The sequence below is a fragment of the Heterodontus francisci genome, chromosome 1 (assembly GCF_036365525.1).
Source record: "Heterodontus francisci isolate sHetFra1 chromosome 1, sHetFra1.hap1, whole genome shotgun sequence".
Lineage (NCBI taxonomy): Eukaryota > Metazoa > Chordata > Chondrichthyes > Heterodontiformes > Heterodontidae > Heterodontus > Heterodontus francisci.
Genome location: NC_090371.1, coordinates 170,693,651 through 170,714,905, shown reverse-complemented (window position 1 = coordinate 170,714,905; position 21,255 = coordinate 170,693,651). Strand labels below are relative to the sequence as shown.

The 21,255-nt window shown below is 44.7% G+C and overlaps 1 protein-coding gene across 6 annotated transcripts in view; it reads right to left on the bottom strand.

Moving 5' to 3' along the window:
* The window catches only part of LOC137373534 (coiled-coil domain-containing protein 158-like), a 211,813-nt gene extending 191,127 nt beyond the window's left edge, over nt 1-20,686 (bottom strand). For 5 of the 6 annotated variants that reach the window (XM_068038425.1, XM_068038434.1, XM_068038455.1 and 2 more), the window contains exon 1: nt 20,224-20,686. In XM_068038425.1, coding sequence (XP_067894526.1) covers nt 20,224-20,347 — 124 coding nt within the window. In that variant the 5' untranslated portion in view covers nt 20,348-20,686. The remainder of the gene's footprint in view (nt 1-20,223) is intronic. The other variant, XM_068038492.1, reaches the window with a different exon arrangement.
* Nucleotides 20,687-21,255: the final 569 nt, after the last annotated feature.

Here is a 21,255-nt window from a genome sequence, read left to right as displayed (position 1 = left end):
ATTAAGCTGGGGGATCAACCCTGGTTCAATGACGAGTGCAGGAGGGCATGCTAGGAGCAGGATAAATTCAATCCGGCCAATTACCGCCCTATCAGTCTACTATCATCAACAAAGTGATGGAAGGTATCATCAACAGTGCTATCAAGTGGCACGTACTCAGCAATAATCTGCTCACTGACGCTCAGTTTGGTTCCACCAGGGCCTCTCAGCTCCTGACCTCATTCCAGCCTTGGTCCAAACATGGACAAAAGAGCTGAGCTCAAGTAATGAGGTGAGAGTGACTGCCCTTGACATCAAGGCAGCATTTGACCAAGTGTGGCATCAAGGAGCCCCAGCATAACTGGAGTCAATGGGAATCAGGGGGAAAACTCTCCGCTGGTTAGAGTCACACCTAGTACAACGGAAGATGGTTGTGGCTGCTGGAGGTCAATCATCTCAGCTACAGGACATCACTGCAGGAGTTCCTCAGGTTAGTGTCCTAGGGCCATCCATCTTCAGCTGCTTCATCAATGACCTTCCCTCCACCATAAGATCAGAAGTGGGGATGTTTGCTGATGATTGCACAATGTCGGTACCATGCAGCACAGGTAGATAAGGTGGTTAGGAAGGCATATGGGATACTTGCCTTTATTAGCTGAGGCATAGAATATAAGAGCAGGGAGGTTATGATGGAGCTGTATAAAATGCTAGTTAGGCCACAGCTGGAGTACTGTGTACAGTTCTGGGCACCACACGAGAGGAAGGATGTGATTGCACTGGAGAGGGTGCAGAGGAGATTTACCAGGATGTTGCCTGGGCTGGATTATTTCAGTTATGAAGAGAAACTGAAAAGGCTAGGGTTGTTTTCCTTAGAGCAGAGAAGGTTGAGGAGGGACATGATTGAGGTATACAAAATTATGAGGGGCATTGATAGGTTAGATAGGAAGAAACTTTTTCCCTTAGCAGAGGGGTCAATAACCAGGGGCATAGATTTAAGGTAAGGGGCAGGAGGTTTAGAGGGGCCACGTGCTGTAAAACGGGATTAGGTTAGGGGCTTGATGGCCAGCACAGACACGATGGGCCGAAGGGCCTGTTTCTGTGCTGTATAACTCTGACTCTGACATTTGCAACTCCTCAGATACTGAAACAGTCTGTGTCCAAATACAGCAAGACCTTGACAACATTCAGGCTTGGGCTGATAAGTAGCAAGTTACATTTGCGCCACACAAGTGCCAGGCAAAGCCAATCTCCAACAAGAGAGAATCCAATCATCTCCCCTTGACATTCCTATTTTCTATGTTTCTATAAAGCGGGAACAGGCGACTGAGTTGGATGATCAGCCATTAGAATTAGAATTAGAATTAGAACATTACAGCGCAGTACAGGCCCTTCGGCCCTCGATGTTGCGCCGACCATCTGACCTACACTATTCCATTTTCATCCATATGTCTATCCAATGACCACTTAAATGCCCTTAAAGTTGGTGAGTCTACTACTGTTGCAGGCAGGGCATTCCACGCCCCTACTACTCTCTGCGTAAAGAAACTACCTCTGACATCTGTCCTATATCTTTCACCCCTCAACTTAAAGCTATGTCCCCTCGTGTTTGCCATCATCATCCGAGGAAAAAGACTCTCACTATCCACCCTATCTAACCCTCTGATTATCTTGTATGTCTCTATTAAGTCACCTCTCCTCCTCCTTCTCTCTAACGAAAACAACCTCAAGTCCCTCAGCCTTTCCTCGTAAGACCTTCCCTCCATACCAGGCAACATCCTAGTAAATCTCCTCTGCACCCTTTCCAAAGCTTCCACATCCTTCCTATAATGCGGTGACCAGAACTGCACGCAATACTCAAGGTGCGGCCTCACCAGAGTTTTGTACAGCTGCATCATGACCTCGTGGCTCCGAAACTCGATCCCCCTACTAATAAAAGCTAACACACCATATGCCTTCTTAACAGCCCTATTAACCTGGGTAGCAACCTTCAGGGATTTATGTACCTGGACACCAAGATCTCTCTGCTCATCTGCACTACCAAGAATCTTCCCATTAGCCCAATACTCTGCATTGCTGTTACTCCTTCCAAAGTGAATCACCTCACACTTCTCTGCATTAAACTCCATTTGCCATCGCTCAGCCCAGCTCTGCAGCCTATCTATGTCCCTCTGTACCCTACAACACCCTTCGACACTATCCACAACTCCACCGACCTTCGTGTCATCCGCAAATTTACTAACCCACCCTTCTACACCCTCATCCAGGTCATTTATAAAAATGACAAACAGCAGTGGCCCCAAAACAGAACCTTGCGGTACACCACTAGTAACTAAACTCCAGGATGAACATTTGCCATCAACCACCACCCTCTGTCTTCTTTCAGCTAGCCAATTTCTGATCCAAAGCTCTAAATCACCTTCAACCCCATACTTCCGTATTTTCTGCAATAGCCTACCGTGGGGAACCTTATCAAACGCCTTACTGAAATCCATATACACCACATCCACGGCTTTACCCTCATCCACCTGTTTGGTCACCTTCTCGAAAAACTCAATAAGGTTTGTGAGGCACGACCTACCTTTCACAAAACCGTGCTGACTATCGCAAATGAACTTATTCTTTTCAAGATGATTATAAATCCTATCTCTTATAACCTTTTCCAACATTTTACCCACAACCGAAGTAAGGCTCACAGGTCTATAATTACCAGGGCTGTCTCTACTCCCCTTCTCGAACAAGGGGACAACATTTGCTATCCTCCAGTCTTCCGGCACTACTCCTGTCGACAATGACGACATAAAGATCAACAACAACGGCTCTGCAATCTCCTCCCTGGCTTCCCAGAGAATCCTAGGATAAATCCCATCTGGCCCAGGGGATTTATCTATTTTCACTCTTTCCAAAATTGCTAACACCTCCTCCTTGTGAATCTCAATCCCATCTAGCCTAGTAGGCTGTATCTCAGTAATCTCCTCGACAACATTTTCTTTCTCTACTGTAAATACTGACGAAAAATATTCATTTAACGCTTCCCCTATCTCCTCTGATTCCACACACAACTTCCCACTACTATCCTTGATTGGCCCTAATCTAACTCTAGTCATTCTTTTATTCCTGATATACCTATAGAAAGCCTTAGGATTTTCTTTGATCCTATCCGCCAATGACTTCTCATGTCCTCTCCTTGCTCTTCTTAGCCCTCCCTTTAGATCCTTCCTGGCTAGCTTGTAACTCTCAAGCGCCCTAACTGAGCCTTCACGTCTCATCCTAACATAAGCCGCCCTCTTCCTCTTGACAAGCGCTTCAACTTCTTGAGTAAACCACGGCTCCCTCGCTCGACAACTTCCTCCCTGCCTGACAGGTACATACTTATCAAGGACACGCATTAGCTGCTCCTTGAATAAGCTCCACATTTCGTTTGTGCCCATCCCCTGCAGTTTCCTTCCCCATCCTACACATCCTAAATCTTGCCTAATCGCGTCATAATTTCCTTTCCCCCAGCTATAATTCTTGCCCTGCGGTATATACCTGTCCCTGCCCATCGCTAAGGTAAACCTAACCGAATTGTGATCACTATCGCCAAAGTGCTCACCTACATCTAAATCGAACACCTGGCCGGGTTCATTACCCAGTACCAAATCCAATGTGGCATCGCCCCTGGTTGGCCTGTCCACATACTGTGTCAGAAAACCCTCCTGCACACACTGGACAAAAACAGACCCATCTAAAGTACTCGAACTATAGTATTTCCAGTCAATATTTGGAAAGTTAAAGTCCCCCATAACCACTACCCTGTTACTCTCGCTCCTGTCGAGAATCATCTTCGCTATCCTTTCCTCTACATCTCTGGAACTATTCGGAGGTCTATAGAAAACTCCCAACAGGGTGACCTCTCCTCTCCTGTTTCTAACCTCGGCCCATACTACCTCAGTAGACGAGTCCTCAAACGTCCTTTCTGCCGCTGTAATACTTTCCTTGATTAACAATGCCACACCCCCCCCTCTTTTACCCTCTTCTCTGTTCTTACTGAAACATCTAAATCCCGGAACCTGCAACATCCATTCCTGCCCCTGCTCTACCCATGTTTCTGAAATGGCCACAACATCAGGATCCCAGGTACCAACCCATGCTGCAAGCTCACCCACCTTATTCCGGATGCTCCTGGCGTTGAAGTAGACACACTTTAAACCAAGTTCTTGCTTGCCAGTGCCCTCTTGCGTCCCTGTAACCTTATCCCCTACCTCACTACTCTCAACAGCCTGTACACTGGAACTACAATTTAGGTTCCCATTCCCCTGCTGATTTAGTTTAAACCCCCCCGAAGAGCACTAACAAATCTCCCCCCCAGGATATTGGTACCCCTCTGGTTCAGGTGAAGACCATCCTGTTTGTAGAGGTCCCACCTACCCCAGAAAGAGCCCCAATTATCCAGGAAACCAAAACCCTCCCTCCTACACCATCCCTGCAGCCACGTGTTCAACTCCTCTCTCTCCCTATTCCTCTCTTCGCTAGCACGTGGCACGGGCAACAACCCAGAGATAACAACTCTGGTTGTTCTCGCTCTAAGCTTCCACCCTAGCTCCCTGAATTTCTGCCTTAAATCCCCATCTCTCTTTCTACCTATGTCGTTGGTGCCTATGTGGACCACGACTTGGGGGTGCTCCCCCTCCCCCTTAAGGATCCCAAAAACACGATCAGAGACATCACGTACCCTGGCACCTGGGAGGCAACACACCAACCGAGAGTCTCTCTCGTTCCCACAGAACAGCCATGATGATAATGAATGGCAGAGCAGGCTCGAATGGCCTACTCCTGCTCCTGTTTTCTATGTTTCTATTCATGGGCCTTACCATCACTGAATCCCCCACTATCAACATCCTGGGGGTTACCATTGACCAGAAACTGAACTGCACCAGCCATATAAATACTGTGGCTCCAAGAGGAGGTCAGAGGCTGGAAATTCTGTGGCCAGTAACTCACCTCCTGACTCCCCAAAGCCTGTCCACCATCTACAAGGCATAGGTCAGGAGTGTGATGGAATACTCTCCACTTGCCTGGATGAGTGCAGCTCCAACAACACTCAAGGAGCTTGACACTATCCAGGACAAAGCAGCCCACTTGATTGGCACCCCATCCACCACCTTCAACATTCACTTCCTCCACCACCCAGTGGCAGCAGTGTGTACCACCTACAAAATGCACTGCAGCAATTTATCAAGGCTCGTTCCACAGCACCTTCCAAACCTGTGACCTCTACCAGCTAGAAGGACAATGGAAACAAATGCATGGGAACATCACCACCTGCAAGTTCCCCTCCAAGCCACACACCATCCTGACTTGGAACTGTATCACTGTTCCTTCACCGTTGCTGGGTCAAAATTCTGGAACTCCTTTCCTAACAACACTGTGGGTGTACCTACACCACGTGGACTGCAGTGGTTCAAGAAGGCAGCTCAGCACCACCAAGGGCAATTAGGGATGGGCAATAAATGCTAGTCTGGCCGGCAACACCCACATCCCATGAAAAAATAAAAAAAACTCAGCACGTGTGTAACATTTGGTTCTGTGCCTCAATAAATCTCCATCAGGAGTAGTGCATAGCTGCTTAATGTAGCACTGCTTCCACAGCTACCTGATTATCTGAAATGTAAGGTTTGTAGCCCAATTGGATAGAATTTTTTAGGGAAAATCAATGTGTGAAAACATGAATAACTGGGTTTTGCCAAATACACCTTTTACTGGAGTTAGTATGACTGTATCCGATATCCAATACACTGTCCATACTGTATCTATTCACTAAGCTACTCATGACCAACAATGCCCCCATTATGTTTGTACCCACCCTTTTTAAAAGGCTTTTTACATATTTAAAATGTTCCAGAATGCAACCTTGCTTTTCCTCAATCCCCTCGTCCTACTCATTCTCTGGCATTAATTGCGCATTCTATAATATTGTGCCTTTTAAACTTTAAAATAATTAAGCAATAAAAATGTAGTCATAAACAATGCTTCACACACAGTGCCTCTTGACGCACAGTGAATGGAATTTTGTGGATTACTTTTAATAGTTCTTTACAATATGTCTGGAATACCATTGTTTACTGGAACCATTGCCATTGGTTTGGTATGAACTCCACAATCAAATTGATGCAACTGAACAAGGCCACTGCTTCCAGTTACACTTCACTATAAGCCTACATGCTTTGATCTCATGCAGCTTGTAGGATAGGACCAGATCCAATCTGTTCACATCTCCAGACTCCCCTCGATGGCGCTCCCTGAGCTGATGTCGTGCAGGGATTATCTACATCTCCACATGCCTCAGTAATATTCTGGCCAAGCACATTGGGGTTCTCCTGAGTAGTACTATCTCTCCCCTCTCTTCAGATAGTGAATGCCTCTGCTCCTCTATAATGCATTCAGCTCCCATTATAGTCTGCTCTATCAGCCTACTCAATCGTAATAAAAGAACTAGTAAACAGTGCCATCAAGTGGCACTTACTGACCAATATCCTGATCACTGATGTTCAGTTTGGAGTCTGCCAGGACCACTCAGCTCCAAACCTCATTACAGATTTGGTTCAAATATGGACACAAGAACTGAATTCCAAGGGTGAGGTGAGAATGACTGCCTTTGACATCAAGGCAGAATTTGACCGAATGTGACATCAAGGAGCCCTCATAAAACTAAAGTAAATGGGGACAGAAAGCGTAATACTGAACTAGAGAAACTTCTGACTCTTCTTGGATGTGATACCCAGCAGGCAGTTAAAGAGGACTGCAGCACTCATGGTACTGAAGAGCTGGAAAGAGGTGATTAAGCTGTTTGTACATGATGATATTAAGGGGGAGCTTGCAGGTAAAGAAAAGGTTGGAGGCTTGGGACACAGTGGATATGACTGGACTGGTGCCAGATTTGGGAAGGAGAAGGAGGATACTAGATATAAAGTGCCACATTATAGGCCTGCCAGGAAATGTTGAAGCCCATGGAATGAAGGGGACAGTGACAGCATGGATACAAAGTTGGCTGAATGACAGGAAGTAGTGGTGAACAGTTGTTTTCTCAGGCTGGAGGAAGGTATAAAGTGGGGTACTAGGACCACTTAATTTTTTGACTTTTAAAAATTCTTTCATGGGATGTGGGCATCGCTGCAAGGCCAGCATTTTAGCCCATCCCTAATTGCCCTTGAGAAGGTGGTGGTGAGCTGCCATCTTGAACGGCTGCAGTCCATCTGGTGTAGGTACACCCACGTGCTGTTAGGTAGGGAGTTCCAGGATTTTAATCCAGCGACAGTGAAGGAGCAGCGATATAGGGGATATTTGTGGGGCCTCCTCCTCTTGTTAGTTGTTTAATTATCCAACACCATTCACGACTGGATGTGACAAGACTGCAGTGCTTAGATCTGATCTGTTGGTTGTGGGATCACTTAGCTTTGTCTATCATATATTGCTTCCACTGTTTGGCACACAAGTAGTCCTGTGTTGTAGCTTCACCAGGTTGACACCTCATTTTTAGGTTAAAGTGATTCCTGACAATGCACCGGCCTGCTGACGTCATCAGAGTGCACCAAGCTGCGCACATGCGCAGCTACATCTGGCCAGGACTTAGCGGCGCATGCACGGGATGACGTCATCGTGCAGCGGGAACTTCGTCATGTATCCGCGCCAGGTCCATCTTCGCGCATACGCGGTAAAGCTCAACTGGAGGAAGCGGCTGAATGGGAGACTTTGAGGCTGGAGCTCCTCCCCCGGGCAACTCGCTCCAGGCTTCGACGCTTCCTCCCCTCCCCACCACTCCCCTGGCCGATTGTTCCTTGCTTCGCACCAGCCGCGCGGTCCCTGCTTCCCCCCTTCCCCCACTAGCTCTAGGCCTCGCCACTTTCCTCCTCTCGGCCACTCACTCCTATGTCGCCCTGTCACCCCTTGCGGCTCATATTGCTCCTTCGGGCGGTGCCTCGTGACTGATCAAACCTGGGAGCATGTGGCCAAGAGGAGAGAAGCGGCGCGGCCTAGAGCTAGTGGCTGGGGCAGGGAGCGAACGGACGAAGAGCGGGGTGGCGTGAGCAGGGAACAATCGGCCAGGGAAGTGGCAGGGGGGGGGTGGGGGGAGCAACGAGGTCTGGAGTGAGCAGCTGAGGGGGGGGAAGCGAGTTGCCGAAGGGGGAGAGTGGCCAATCGGGCAGGAGCTAGTAGCTGTGTTCGGGTGAAATCGGTCTGGGTCAGTCATATAATCAAATCACGATAACGAATTGGCAGCACATTTGATACTCTGCCCAATTTTCTTTTCCATCGATCGGAATGCCAATTCACTATCTTCCAATGGAAATTCAATCATAAAATTCCTTTGTATTTAATAGGATTACTGGAATATTAAATGAATCTGAGGATTACAGTTAGTATCCTATAACTACATAGTAGCATATTACTGGGCTTCTATCCAACTTAATATAAGGTTAGTTTGTTGGAACGATCTAGCCATAAGCATTTCCTGTGATAAACTGAGCAGCACCATCTTTAATCCTGGCAGCTGCCTGAACATCGCAGACACTGACATTCCAGTTGAAGAGCCTGCATTTGCGCAAGTGCAAGTACTGCGCCACCGCGTGGTTGCATTGTCAGCAAATGCAGCCTTTTTAGGTATGCCTGGTGCTGCTCCTCGCATGCCCCCCTGCACTCTTCATCGAAGTAGCGTTGATCCCTTAGCGTGTTAGTAATAGTAAAGTGAGGGATATGCTGGCTCATGAGGTTACAAATTGTGGTTGAATATAATTCTGCTGCTGCTGATGACCAACAGCGTCTCATGGATGCCCAGTTTTGAGTTGCTAGATCTGTTCTGATTCTATCCAATTTAGCATGGTGATCGTGCCACGTAACACGACGGAGGGTATGCACAGTGTGAAGATGGGACCTGTCTTCACAAGGACTGTGCGGTGGTCACTCCTACCTATACTGTGATGGACAGATGCATTGCGACAGGTAGATTGGTGAGGACGAGGTCAAGTAGATTTTCCCATCTTGCTGGTTCTCTCACCACCTGCCGTAGGAGCAGTCTGGCAGATATGTCCTTCAGGACTCGGCCAGCTCAATCAGTGCTGGTGCTTCCAAGCCACTCTTGGTGATTGAGATTGAAGCCCCCACCCAGCGTACGTTCTGTGTCCTTGCCACCCTCAGTGCTTCCTCCAACTGGTTTCAATAGGGAGGAACACTGATTCATCAGCTGAGGGAAGGCAATAGGTGGTAATCAGTAGGAGCTTTCCTTGCTCATATTTGACCTGATGCCATGAGACTTCATGGGGTCAGCAGTCAATGTTGAGGACTCCCAGGGCCACTCCCTCACAACTGTACATGACAGTGCCAACACCTCTGGTTGGTCTGTCATGCTGGTGGGACAGGACGTACCCAGGAATGGTGATGGAGAAGCCTAGGACATTAGCTGTAACACATGATTCTGTGAGTATGACTATGTCAGGCAGTTGCTTGACTAGTCTGTCCGACAATTCTCCCAATTTTGGCACAAGCCCCCAGATGTTAGTAAGGGGGACTTTGCAGGGTCAACAGGACTGGGTGTGCCTTGTCGTTTCCTGTGCCTAAATCAATGCCAGTTGGTCCGTCTGGGTTTGTAACTTCTTGACTTTTCTGTAGCGGTTTGGTACATCTGAGTAGCCTGCTAGGCGATTTCAGAGGGGAGTTAAGAGTCAACCACATTGCTGTGGGTCTGGAGTCACATGTAAGTCAGACCAGGTAAGAACAGCAGAATTCCTTCCCGAAAGGATATTAGTGAACCAGATGGGTTTCTATGATAATCGATGATTAATTGAATTTAAATTCCATCAGCTGCCATGGTGGAATTTGAAACCATTCACCCAGGGCATTAGCCTGGGCCGGTGGATTTCTAGACCTGTGACATTATCGCTATATCACCATCTCCATGGTGTCTCAGACTTGGGTGTGCAGGGCACAATTTCAAAATTTACAGATGACTCAAAAGTTGGAATCATAGTGAACCGTAAGGAGGATAGTGATGGACTTCATAAAAATGGACTGTAAAAGCTTCTATAGGTATGTAAAACGGGAACGACTTAGATGAAGGGACCAAAGGTATGCTTGCTAAATTTGCTGATGACACAAAGATAGGTAGGAAAGTGAGTTGTGAGGAGGACATAAGAAGGCTACAAAGGGATACAGATAAGTGAGTGGGCAAAGACCTGGCAAATGGAGTATAATGTGGAAATTTGTGAAATTGTCCATTTTGGCAGGAAGAATAAAAAAGCATATTATCTAAATGGTGAGAGATTGCAGAGCTCTGAGATGCAGAGGGATCTGGGTGTGCTAGTACATGAATCGCAAAAGGTTAGTATGCAGGTACAGCATGTAATTAGGAAAGCTAATAGAGGGTGAAAGATTATCAGCTAATAGAATGTTATCGTTTATCGCAAAGGGAATTGAATGCAAAAGTAGGGAGGTTATGCTTCAGCTATACAGGGCATTGGTGAGAACACATCTGGAGTACTGTGTACAGTACTGGTCTCCTTATTTAAGGAAGGATGTAAATGCGTTGGAAGCAATTCAGAGAAGGTTTACTAGACTGATACTTGGAATGGGCGGGCTGTCTTATGAGGAACGACTGGACAGGCTAGGCTTGTATCCACTGGAATTTAGAAGAGCAAGAAGCGTCTTGATTGAAACACATAAGATCCGGAGGGGTCTTGACAGGGAGGATGTGAAAAGGATGTTTCCCCTTGTGGGAGAATCTAGAACTAGGGGTCACTGTTTAAAAAATAAGGGGTCGCCCACTTAAGACAGAGATGAGCAGAAATGTTTTCTCTCAGGGTCGTGAGTCTTTGGAACTCACTGCCTCAAAAGGCAGTGGAAGCAAAGTCTAGGAATGTTTTTAAGGCAGAGGTAGATAGATTTTTGATAAGCAAGATGGTGAAAGGTTATCTGGGTTAGGTGGGAATGTGGAGTAATCAATTCAGCCATGAACTTACTGAATGGCAGAGCAGGCTTGAGGGGCCGAGTGGCCTACTCCTGCTCCTAATTCATGTGTTCATATGTTTGGCTAAGACAAATATGGGTCCATTACAGGCACAGTCAGGATAATTCATAATGGGGAATAGAGGAATGGCAGAGAAGCTAAATAATTACTTTGTGTCTGTCTTCACTGAGGAAGACACAAGAAACCTCCCAGAATTAGAGATCCAAGAGATTAGGGAGAATGAGGAACTGAAGGAAATTAGTATTAAATTAATGGGGCTGAAAGTTGATAAGACCCCAGGACTTGATATTCTACGTCCCAGAGTGTTGAAAGAGATAGCTATGGAGATAGTGGATGCATTGGTGATCATCTTCCAAAATTCTATAGATTCTGGAACGGTTCCTGCTGATTGGAAGGCAGCAAATGTCACTCCACTATTTAAGAAGGGAGGGAGAGAGAAAACAGGGAATTACAGACCTGTTAGCCTTACGTCAGTAGTATGAAAAATGCTAGAATCTATTCTAAAGGATGTGATAAATGGACATTTGGATAATAACGATCTGATTGGACATAGTCAACATGGATTTATGAATTGGAAATCATGTTTGACGAACCTGTAGGAGTTTTTGGAGGATGTAACTAACAGAATTGATAAAGGGGTCGGTGGAAGTAATCTACTTGGAATTTCAGAAGGCTTTTGATAAAGTCCCTCACAGGAGGTTAGTTAGCAAAATTAAAGCACATGGGATAGGAGGAAATGTACTGGCATGAATTAAGGATTGATTAAAGGCAAAAAACAGAGGGTAGGAATAAATGGGTCATTCTCGCATTGGCAGGCTGTGACTAGTGGGATACCACAAGGATCAGTATTTGGGCCCCAGCTGTTCACAATATATATCAATGATTTGGAAGTGGGGAACAAATGTAATATTTCCAGGTTCGCGGATGACACAAAACTAGGTGGGAATGTGTGTTGTGAGGAAGATGCAAAGTGGCTTCAAGGGGATTTTGACAGACTTAGTGAGTGGGCAAGAACGTGGAAGATGGAATATAATGTGTAAAAATGTGAGGTTATCCACTTTGGGAGGAGAACAGATGTGCAGAGTATTTCTTAAATGGTAAGAGATTAGAAAGTGTAGATGTACAAAGGGACCTGGAAGCTACCATGAAGGTACAGCAAGCAATTAGGAAGGCTAATGGTATGTTAGCCTTTATCAAAAGAAGATCTGAGTACAGGAGTAGTGAAGTCTTGCTTCAATTGTATAAAACCTTAGTTAGATCGCAACTGGAGTACTGTGTGCAGTTTTGATCCCCTTACCGTAGGAAGGATATTTTTGCCATAGAGGGAGTGCAATGAAAGTTCACCAAACTTGTTCCCGGGATGGCAGGACTGTCCTATGAAGGGACATTGAGGAAACTGGACCTGTATTCTCTAGAGTTTCAAAGAATGTGAGGTGATCTCATTGAAATCTACAAAATACTTAAAAGGATAGACAGGGTAGATGCAGGTAAGATGTTTCCCCTGGTTAGGGAGTCTAGAACCAGGGGACACAATTTCAAAATAAGCGGGAAGCCACTTAGGACTGAGATGAGGTGAAATTTCTTTACTCAGAGGGTAGTGAATCTTTGGAGTTCTCTATTCCAGAGGGCTGTGAAAGCTCAGTCATTGAGTATGTTTAAAGCACAGATTGACAGATTTCTAAATACCAATGACATAAAGGGATATGGGGATGGTGTGGGAAAAAGGCGGAGCAGGCTCAATGGGCTGAATAACCTTCTCCTGTTCCTATGTTCCTCTTTTCCTATGTAAGAGGATATAGAGAGGCTGGTGGAATGGGTGGACAGATGCCAGATGCAATTTAATGCAGAGAAGTTAAAAGTGATACATTGTTGGTAGGAAGAATGAGGATAGACAATATAAAGGGTACAATTCTAAAGGTGGTGCAGAAACAAAGAGACCTGGTGGTATATGTGCACAAATCGTTGAAGGTGGCAGGGCAGGTTGAGAAAGTGGTTAAAAAGGCATTTGGGATCCTGAACTTTATAAATAGAGGCCTCGAGTACAAAAGCAAGGAGGTTATGATGAATCTTTATAAAACACTGGTTCAGCTTCAACTGGAGTACTGTGTCCAGTTCTGGGCACCACATTTTAGTCAGCATGCGAAAGCTTTGAGAGGGTGCAGAAACGATTTATGACAATGGTTCCAGGGATGAGGAACTTCAGTTCCGTGGATAGATTGGAAAAGCTGGGACTGTTCTCCTTGATTAAGGCGAGATTTTATAAAGGTGTTCAAAATCATAAGGGGGTCTGGAGAGAGTGGATAGGGAGAAACTATGGCCGAAGGATCGAGCACCAGAGGACACAGATTTAAGGTGATTGGCAAAAGAAGCAATAGTGACAGGAGGATAAATGTTTTTACACAGTGTGTGGTTAGGATCTGGAATGCACTGCCTGAGAGTGTGTTAGAGGCAGATTCAATCGTGGCTTTCAAAAGGGAATTGGATAATTATCTGCAGAGAAAAAAATTTCAGGCCTATGGGGAAAAGGCAAGGGAAGTGGGACTAGGTGAATTGCTCTTGCGGGGAGTGATAACTCTTCAGCTGCTAAGATCTTGAAAATATCTTGTAAGGAAGGCATTTATCAGAGATTAAAAACATAGGATACCAGATTAGATAAATATTCTGGAGTTCCTGATTCACATTTGGTAGACAGGAAAAACTCTGCAGAGCCATTCATCAAGAGATTAGCGCTGTAGTTTCACTTCTATGTAGCAGTGACGTGAAGTGTTTTTGGGATATAGTGATTCAGAAGTAGCTGGGTTAACTGAGGTCAGGTCCCAATCTGAAGCCAAGTGACGTGAGACTACCTCCTGAATACGGTATCACACACCATAACCTTGCACTGAGTAGATTATAAATTCAGTCTAAATGAGTTGGGTAGGGTCCACACCAGGTTAGTAGTAATATTTTCATTTATACCACACCACATGCTTCACACAAGTTATTTACGAAACATCATGACTAATGTTTTCTAGGCAAACAGAGCACCAGCAACATCCCACAACCATCCATAGGATGCATCATCAATTGAATTGTTTTATGATGGTAGCAGTTGAGGCAATAATATTGACCTATTCTTCACATAATATGCCTTGGGATATTTAGCATCCATAAAATCCTACAGCACAGAAGGAGGCCATTCGGCTCATCACAGCTGTGCCCCCTCTTTGAAACATCTGTCCAAATTAGTCCCACACCCTGGCTTTCTCTCCATAACCCTGCACATTACTCCTCTTCATGTCCAGTTACCTTTTGAAATTCCTCATGGTGTCTGATCCCACCATGCTTTCAGGTAGTGCACTTCAAATCTTAACATTCCTGTGGAGGAAAAATACTTCTCATTTCCCCTCTAAATTATTTTATATACCCTATCTCTGGTTATTAATGCACTTGTCAGAAAAAACAGTTTCTCCCCACATGTCCACGAAAACTCCTCATAATTTTGAACACCTCCATTAAATCTCCCTTTAACCTCTGCTTCAAGGAGAACAATCCCAGCTTCTCCCATCTTTCTACATGACTGAAGTCCCTCATCCCTGGTACAGCCCTGGTAAACCTCTGCTGTACCTTCTATAAAGCCTTCACATCCTTCCTAAAGTTTGGTGCCCAGAATTGTGCACAATACTCCAGCTGAGACCTAACCAGAGATTTGTAAAAGTTTAACATGGCATCCTTGTTTTTTTATTCACTGCTGCTATTTATAAAGGCAAGTACCCATACACTTTCTTAACTGCCACATCAACTTGCCCTGCAACCTTCAAAGATTTGTGAATATGCACTCCCAGGTCTCTCTGCATTTGCACCCAATCAGAATTATATTAGAACATACTGCATATCCATGTTATTTTCCTAAAGTGGATCATTTCACACTTATCAGCATTAAATTGCATCTGCCGTGTGTATGCCCATTTCACCAGCCTGTCTACATCCTGCTGAAATCTGGTACAATTCTGTTCACTATTTACTACATTGCCAAGTTTTGTATCATCTGTAAATTTCAAAATTGTACTTATAAGAACATAAGAAATAGGAACAGGAATAGGCCATTCAGCTCTTTGAGCCTGCTCTGCCATTCAATAAGATCATGGCTGATCTTCTACCTCAACTCCACCTTCTTGCATTATCCCTATATTTCTTGATTCCCTTAAGATCCAAAAATCTATCGATTTCTGTCTTGAATGTACTCAAGGAGTGTGTATCCACAGCTCTCTCGGATAGAAAATCCTGAAGTATCACAACCCTGTGAGTGAAGAAATTTCTCATCATCTCAGTACTAATGTCTGATCCCTTATTCTGAAAATGTGACCCCTAGTTTGAGACTCCGCAGTCAAGGGAAGCATCCTCCCAGCATCTACCCTGTCAAGCCCCTTAAGAATTTTATATGTTTCAATGAGATCGTCTTTCATTCGTCCAAAATCTAAGGGAAAAAGGCCTAGTTACTCAATCCCTCCTCAGAGGACAATCCCCTCATCTCAGGAATCAGTCCAGTGATTGCCCTTCCTCTAAGGTAAGTATATCCTTCCTTCAGTAAAGAGACCAAAACTGTACACAGCACTCCCGAGTTGGTCTCACCAATGTCCTATTATAATGGCAGTAATACTTCTTTACTCTTGGACCCTATTCCTTTCGTAATAATGGCTAACATACCATTTGCTTTCCTAAATGCTTGCTGCACTTGCCTGTTAACTTGCTGAGATTACCAGGATGATACCAGGTATGAGGGACTTCAGACATTTATAAAGATGGGAGAAGCTGGGATTGTTCTCCTTTAAGCAGAGGTTAAAGGGAGATTGCTGAGGTCCCTTTGAATACCAACGTTTAATAAGACTCTTACCATTTAAAAAATATTCTGCTTTTCTATTTTTCCTACCAAAATGGATAACTTCACACTTCCCCAAATTATATTCCATCTGCAATGTTCTTGCCTGACTTAACCTGTCTATATCTCATTCTGTGTCCTCTTCACCACTTCCCTTCACAGCTAACTTTGGATACATTACACTTGTTGCCTCATCTAATTCATCGATACAGATTCTAAATAGCTGGGACATGAGCGCTGATCCTTGTGGTACCCGACTAGTTACAGCCTGCCAACTCGAAAAATGACCTGTATTCCTACTCTGTTTCCTGTCTGGTGACCAATCCTCAATCAATTCTAATAATGCTATCCCCAATCCAATGATTCATAATTTTGTGTCATAACTGCTTTTGTGGCACATTATCAAACCATTTTGAAAATTCAATACACTACTGGTTCCTCCATCCTACTAGGTACATCCTCAAAAAACTCAAACAAATTTGTCAAGCACCATTTCCCATTTATAAGTCCGTCCTGACTGTGCCCAATCATATTATGATTTTCTAAGTGCCCTGTCAGAACTCCCAAATAATAGATTCCAGCATCCCCCCAAAGACTGATGACCAACTAACTGGCCTATAGTTCCCTGGTTTCTCTCTCTCTCCTTTTTTGAATAGCAGGATTATATGTGTTACCTTCCAATCCATGGGGACTGTTCCAGAATCTAGGGAAATCTGGAAAGTCATTGCCTCCACTATCTTTGCAGCCACTTCTTAAAATTCTATGATATAGGTCATCAGGACCAGGGAATTTGTCAGTTTTCTGTCCCATTAATTTCTCCAGTACTCTTTATTTTTTTAAATTTGTTTATGGGGATGTGGGCGTCACTGTGGGCATCACAGGCTAGCATTATTACCCATCCCTAATTGCCCTTGAGAAGGTAGTGGTGAGCCTTCTTGAACTGCTGCAGCCCATGTGGGGTATGTACACAAACAATGCGTTAGGAAGGGAGTTCCAGGATTTTGACCCAGCGACAGTGAAGGAACAGCGATATAGTTCTAAGTCAGGATGGTGTGTGGCTTGGAGGGGAACTTGCAAGTGACGGTGTTCCCATGCATCTGCTGCCCTTATCCTTCTACGTGGTAGAGGTCGTGGGTTTGGAAGGTGCTGTCTAAGCAGCCTTGGTGCATTGCTGCAGTGCATCTTGTATATGGTACACACTGCTGCCACTGTGCGTTGGAGGTGGAGGAAGTGAATATTTGAGGATGGGGTGCCAATCAAGCGGGCTGCTTTGTCCTGGATGGTGTTGAGCTTCTTGATTGTTGTTGGAGCTGCAACCATCCAGGCAAGTGAAGAGCATTCCATCGCACTCCTGACTTGTGCTTTGTAGATGGTGGACAGGCTTTGGGGAGTCAGGATGTTAGTTATCTCAGGATTCCTAGCCTCTGACCTGCTCTTGTAGCCATGGTATTTATATGGCTACTCCAGTTAAGTTTCTGGTCAATAGTAACCCCCAGGATGTTTTTAGTAGGGGATTCAGCAATCGTAATGCTATTGAATGTCAAGGGGAGATGGTTAGATTCTCTCTTGTTGGAGATTGTCATTGCCTGGCATGAATGTTACTTGCCACTTACCAGCCCAAGCCTGGATATTGTCCAGGTCTTGCTGCATTTCTACACGGACTGCTTCAGTATCTGAGGAGTCACGAATGGTGCTGAACATTGTGCAGTCATCAGCGAACTTCTGACCTTATGATTGAAGGAAGGTCATTGATGAAGCAGCTGAAGATGGTTGGGCTTAGGACACTACCCTGAGGAACTCCTGCAGTGATGTCCTGCAACTGAGATGATTGACTTCCAACAACCACAACCATCTTCCTTTGTGCTAGGTACGATTCCAACCAGCGGAGAGTTTTCCCCCTGATTCCCATTGACTCCAGTTTTGTTAGGGCTCCTTGATGCCATACTCTATCAAATGCTGCCTTGACGTCAAGGAAAGTCACTTTCATTTCAGCTCTGGAGTTCAGCTATTTGTTTGAATCAAGGCTGTAATGAGGTCAGGAGCTGAGTGGCCCTGATGCCAGTAAGGAGGACTTTGCAGAGTTGACAGGGCTGGGTTTGCCGTTGTTGTTTCCGGTGCCTGGCGGTCCGTCCAGTTTCATTCTTTATTGACTTTGTAGCTGGTAGATATAAGTGAGTGGCTTGCTAGGCCATTTCAGTGGGCATTTAAGAGTCAACCACATTGCTGTGGGTCTGGAGTCACATGTAGGCCAGACCAGGTAAGGACAGCAGATTTCCTTCCCTAAAGGACATTAGTGAACTTGATGGGTTTTTACGACAATCAACAATGGCTTCATGGCCATCATTAGACTAGCTTTTAATTCCAGATTTATTAATTGAATTCAAATTCCACCTTCTGCCATGGTGGGATTCGAATCCATGTCCCCATAGCAATACCCTGGGTCTCTGGGTTACCACTACACCACCACCTCCCCTAATTTCTAAGAAATACTAATTTCTTCAAGTTCCCAATCACTAGACCCTAGGTTCTTTACTATTTCTAGATTATTTTTGTCTTCTGTTTGTTTAATGTCTCTGCCATTTTCTTATTCCCCGTTGTACTTTTTCCAGTCTCTGGCTCTAAGAAACACACGTTTACTTTAGCTCATCTTTTCCTTTTTACACACCAATAGAAGTTTTTATAGCTCTTGCTAATTTACTCTCATTCTATTTTCTCTTCGTAATCAATCCAGGGGAGGTGGTGGCATTGTGATATTTTCACTGAATTAGTAACGCAGAGTATTTCTCTGGGGACATAGGCTCAAATCCCACCATGGCAGAAAGTGGAATTTGAAATTAACTAGTTTAAAATAAAATGAAATCTAAAAAGCTAGGCTAATAATGGCCATGAAATGATTGTTGCAAAAACCCATCTAGTTCAATAATATCCTTTAAAGAAGGAAATCTGCTATCCTTGCTTGATCTGTCCTCTGAAATGACCTAATAAACCACTCACTCAGTTGTATCTAACTGCTAAAAAGTAAATAAGAAATGAAAGCAGATGGATGACTCACTAGTTGGTTCCTCAACTTACTGATTTAGAACATTTTCTTGAATGCATTCTATGAACTCATCCTCCACACTATTACTGCCTATTTGGCTTGCTCTGTCTATATAAAAATTAAAATCCCCCATGATTACTGCATTACCCTTGTTACATGCACCTCTAATTTCCTGAATTATATGCTGCCTGACACTCTTCTTTGGCCTCCTTATCTCGAGAGACAATGGATATGCGCCTGGAGGTGGTCAGTGGTTTGTGAAGCAGCGCCTGGAGTGGCTATAAAGGCCAATTCTAGAGTGACAGGCTCTTCCACAGGTGCTGCAGAGAAATTTGTTTGTCGGGGCTGTTGCTACAACTACTGTTAGGGAGCTTATAAACAAATCCCACCAAAGTTTTCTGTTCCTTGCTGTTTCTTAGCTCCACCCAAACTGATTCTACTTCTTGATTTTCCAAGCTAAGATCTTTTAGAATCATAGCGTTATACAGTACAAAAACAGGCCTTCGGCCCATCGTGTCTGTGCTGGCCATCAAGCACCTAACTATTCTAATCCCATTTTCCAGCACTTGGCCCGTAGCTTTGTATGCTATGGCGTTTCAAGTGCTCATCGAAATACTTCTTAAATGTTGTGAGGGTTCCTGTCTCTACCACCTCTTCAGGCAGTGTGTTCCAGATTCCAACCACCCTCTGGGTGAAACTTTTTTTCCTCAAATCCCCTCTAAACCTCCTGCTCCTTACCTTAAATCTATGCCCCCTGGTTATTGACCCCTCTGCTAAGAGAAAAAGTTTCTTCCTATCTAAACTATCAATGCCCCTCATAATTTTGTATACCTCAATCATGTCCCCCCTCAGCCTTCTCTGTTCTAAGGAAAACAACCCTAGCCTGGTACTGTTGGTGAATAGTTGATGAACCAAATGACTTGTTTTGCTAAGTCTACTTATTATTACCCTAGACATTAGCAATAACATTGTTTCCATTTTTGGGTGGAGGTGGTGAGAAACAAAAGCTGGAGTTAACGTGCACTCAGTGGAAACTTAAACCTCTGGGAGACTCAAGCCTCACTCCTTCAGCACCTTCGGCTATTTCTTGAGGTAGAGGGTGTAGCATCACTTTTTCATTAAAACCACGCTTGTCGAACTGCGGCCTAGCTTGAGATGAAAAGTGCTTCTCTCCTCCCTCCGACCTTGGTAATATTCAGCTTTAATCAGACACCCATTCACATCAACAATACCAGCTCAGCGCCGTCTTCTTGGATTACACATCCACAGCTCAACTGTGTTTGCATTACCCCACATGAATTAAAACATGTCAAAGAGAATTTACCACAAGTAGTTCACCAAGGCACTCACTCTCTAAAGATCGGGAAAGTCCTGAAGCATCGAGGTGCGATCGGCTGGTCAGTAATCCACCTTTCGCAAAGCTGCCACACTTCGCTGGGTTCTGCTTGGCTTCAGTTTCAAAAACGTTGGACATTTTTAATGCTTTAAAACCCGAGTGACGTTTAACGTTTGGTTACTTAAAAATAAACATTTACATTAAATAAATATTAAAATGCGATATTTTTTAAAGTAAAAAAATATATTCCAAATAAGATTTTAAAAATATAACTGTTGACTATTTGCTTCCTGCCAGCCACGCACAGAGGTCTCGGAGCGGTTCGGTTGAATGCCACCTGTCGCTCTGGTTACTGCGGAAGCCTTTTCCTCAGCTTTCTCCGATCAGTAACCGGCCCCCGCGGCATGTTGTTCCAAAGTGCGGCCGCCGCTCGGTCCCCGGGAACCGAGTACGCGCGGGAAAAGAAGCGGCAGAACGTTCGCCGGATTCCAGCACTCCGTATCTTAGCAAACGCCGTTCCAATCCCGAGTGGCTCTGTGAGGTCATAAAGGACTAGCCTTGTGAGGGCACACAGGATTATTCCAATGAGGATTCCCGAGCCATTGTGCGCTAGCTCCTTCAAACGGGAGACCCTTGTCATCCCCAGTCTAGGACTTGTTCACAGGAAAGGCTGTAGTTTGATCCACAGAGCACTACCGTGTTGTTGCCCGCAATTGAGCATCAAAAAGCAACAATGTTTTAGGTAGGAAAGTCATTAAAGTAGGAGGACTATTAGTTTACCTCTTCGGCCCAAAAATGGAACGATTGAAATGTGAAGTCTCATTCCTGCAGGGAGTAAATTGTTCCTTGAGGTTTTTAACAATACGTTTTTTAAAATAGCTTTTTTCTATTTTTTTCTCTCACTCTAATCTTTCTTACGCTCTTTCTCTTTCTGTGCTTGATTTGACTCAAATTTATAGTGTTTTGCGGCAGTAGTAGACTCGCCAACTTTAAGGGCATTTAAGTGGTCATTGATGGAAATGGAATAGTGTGGGTCAGATTGTTTC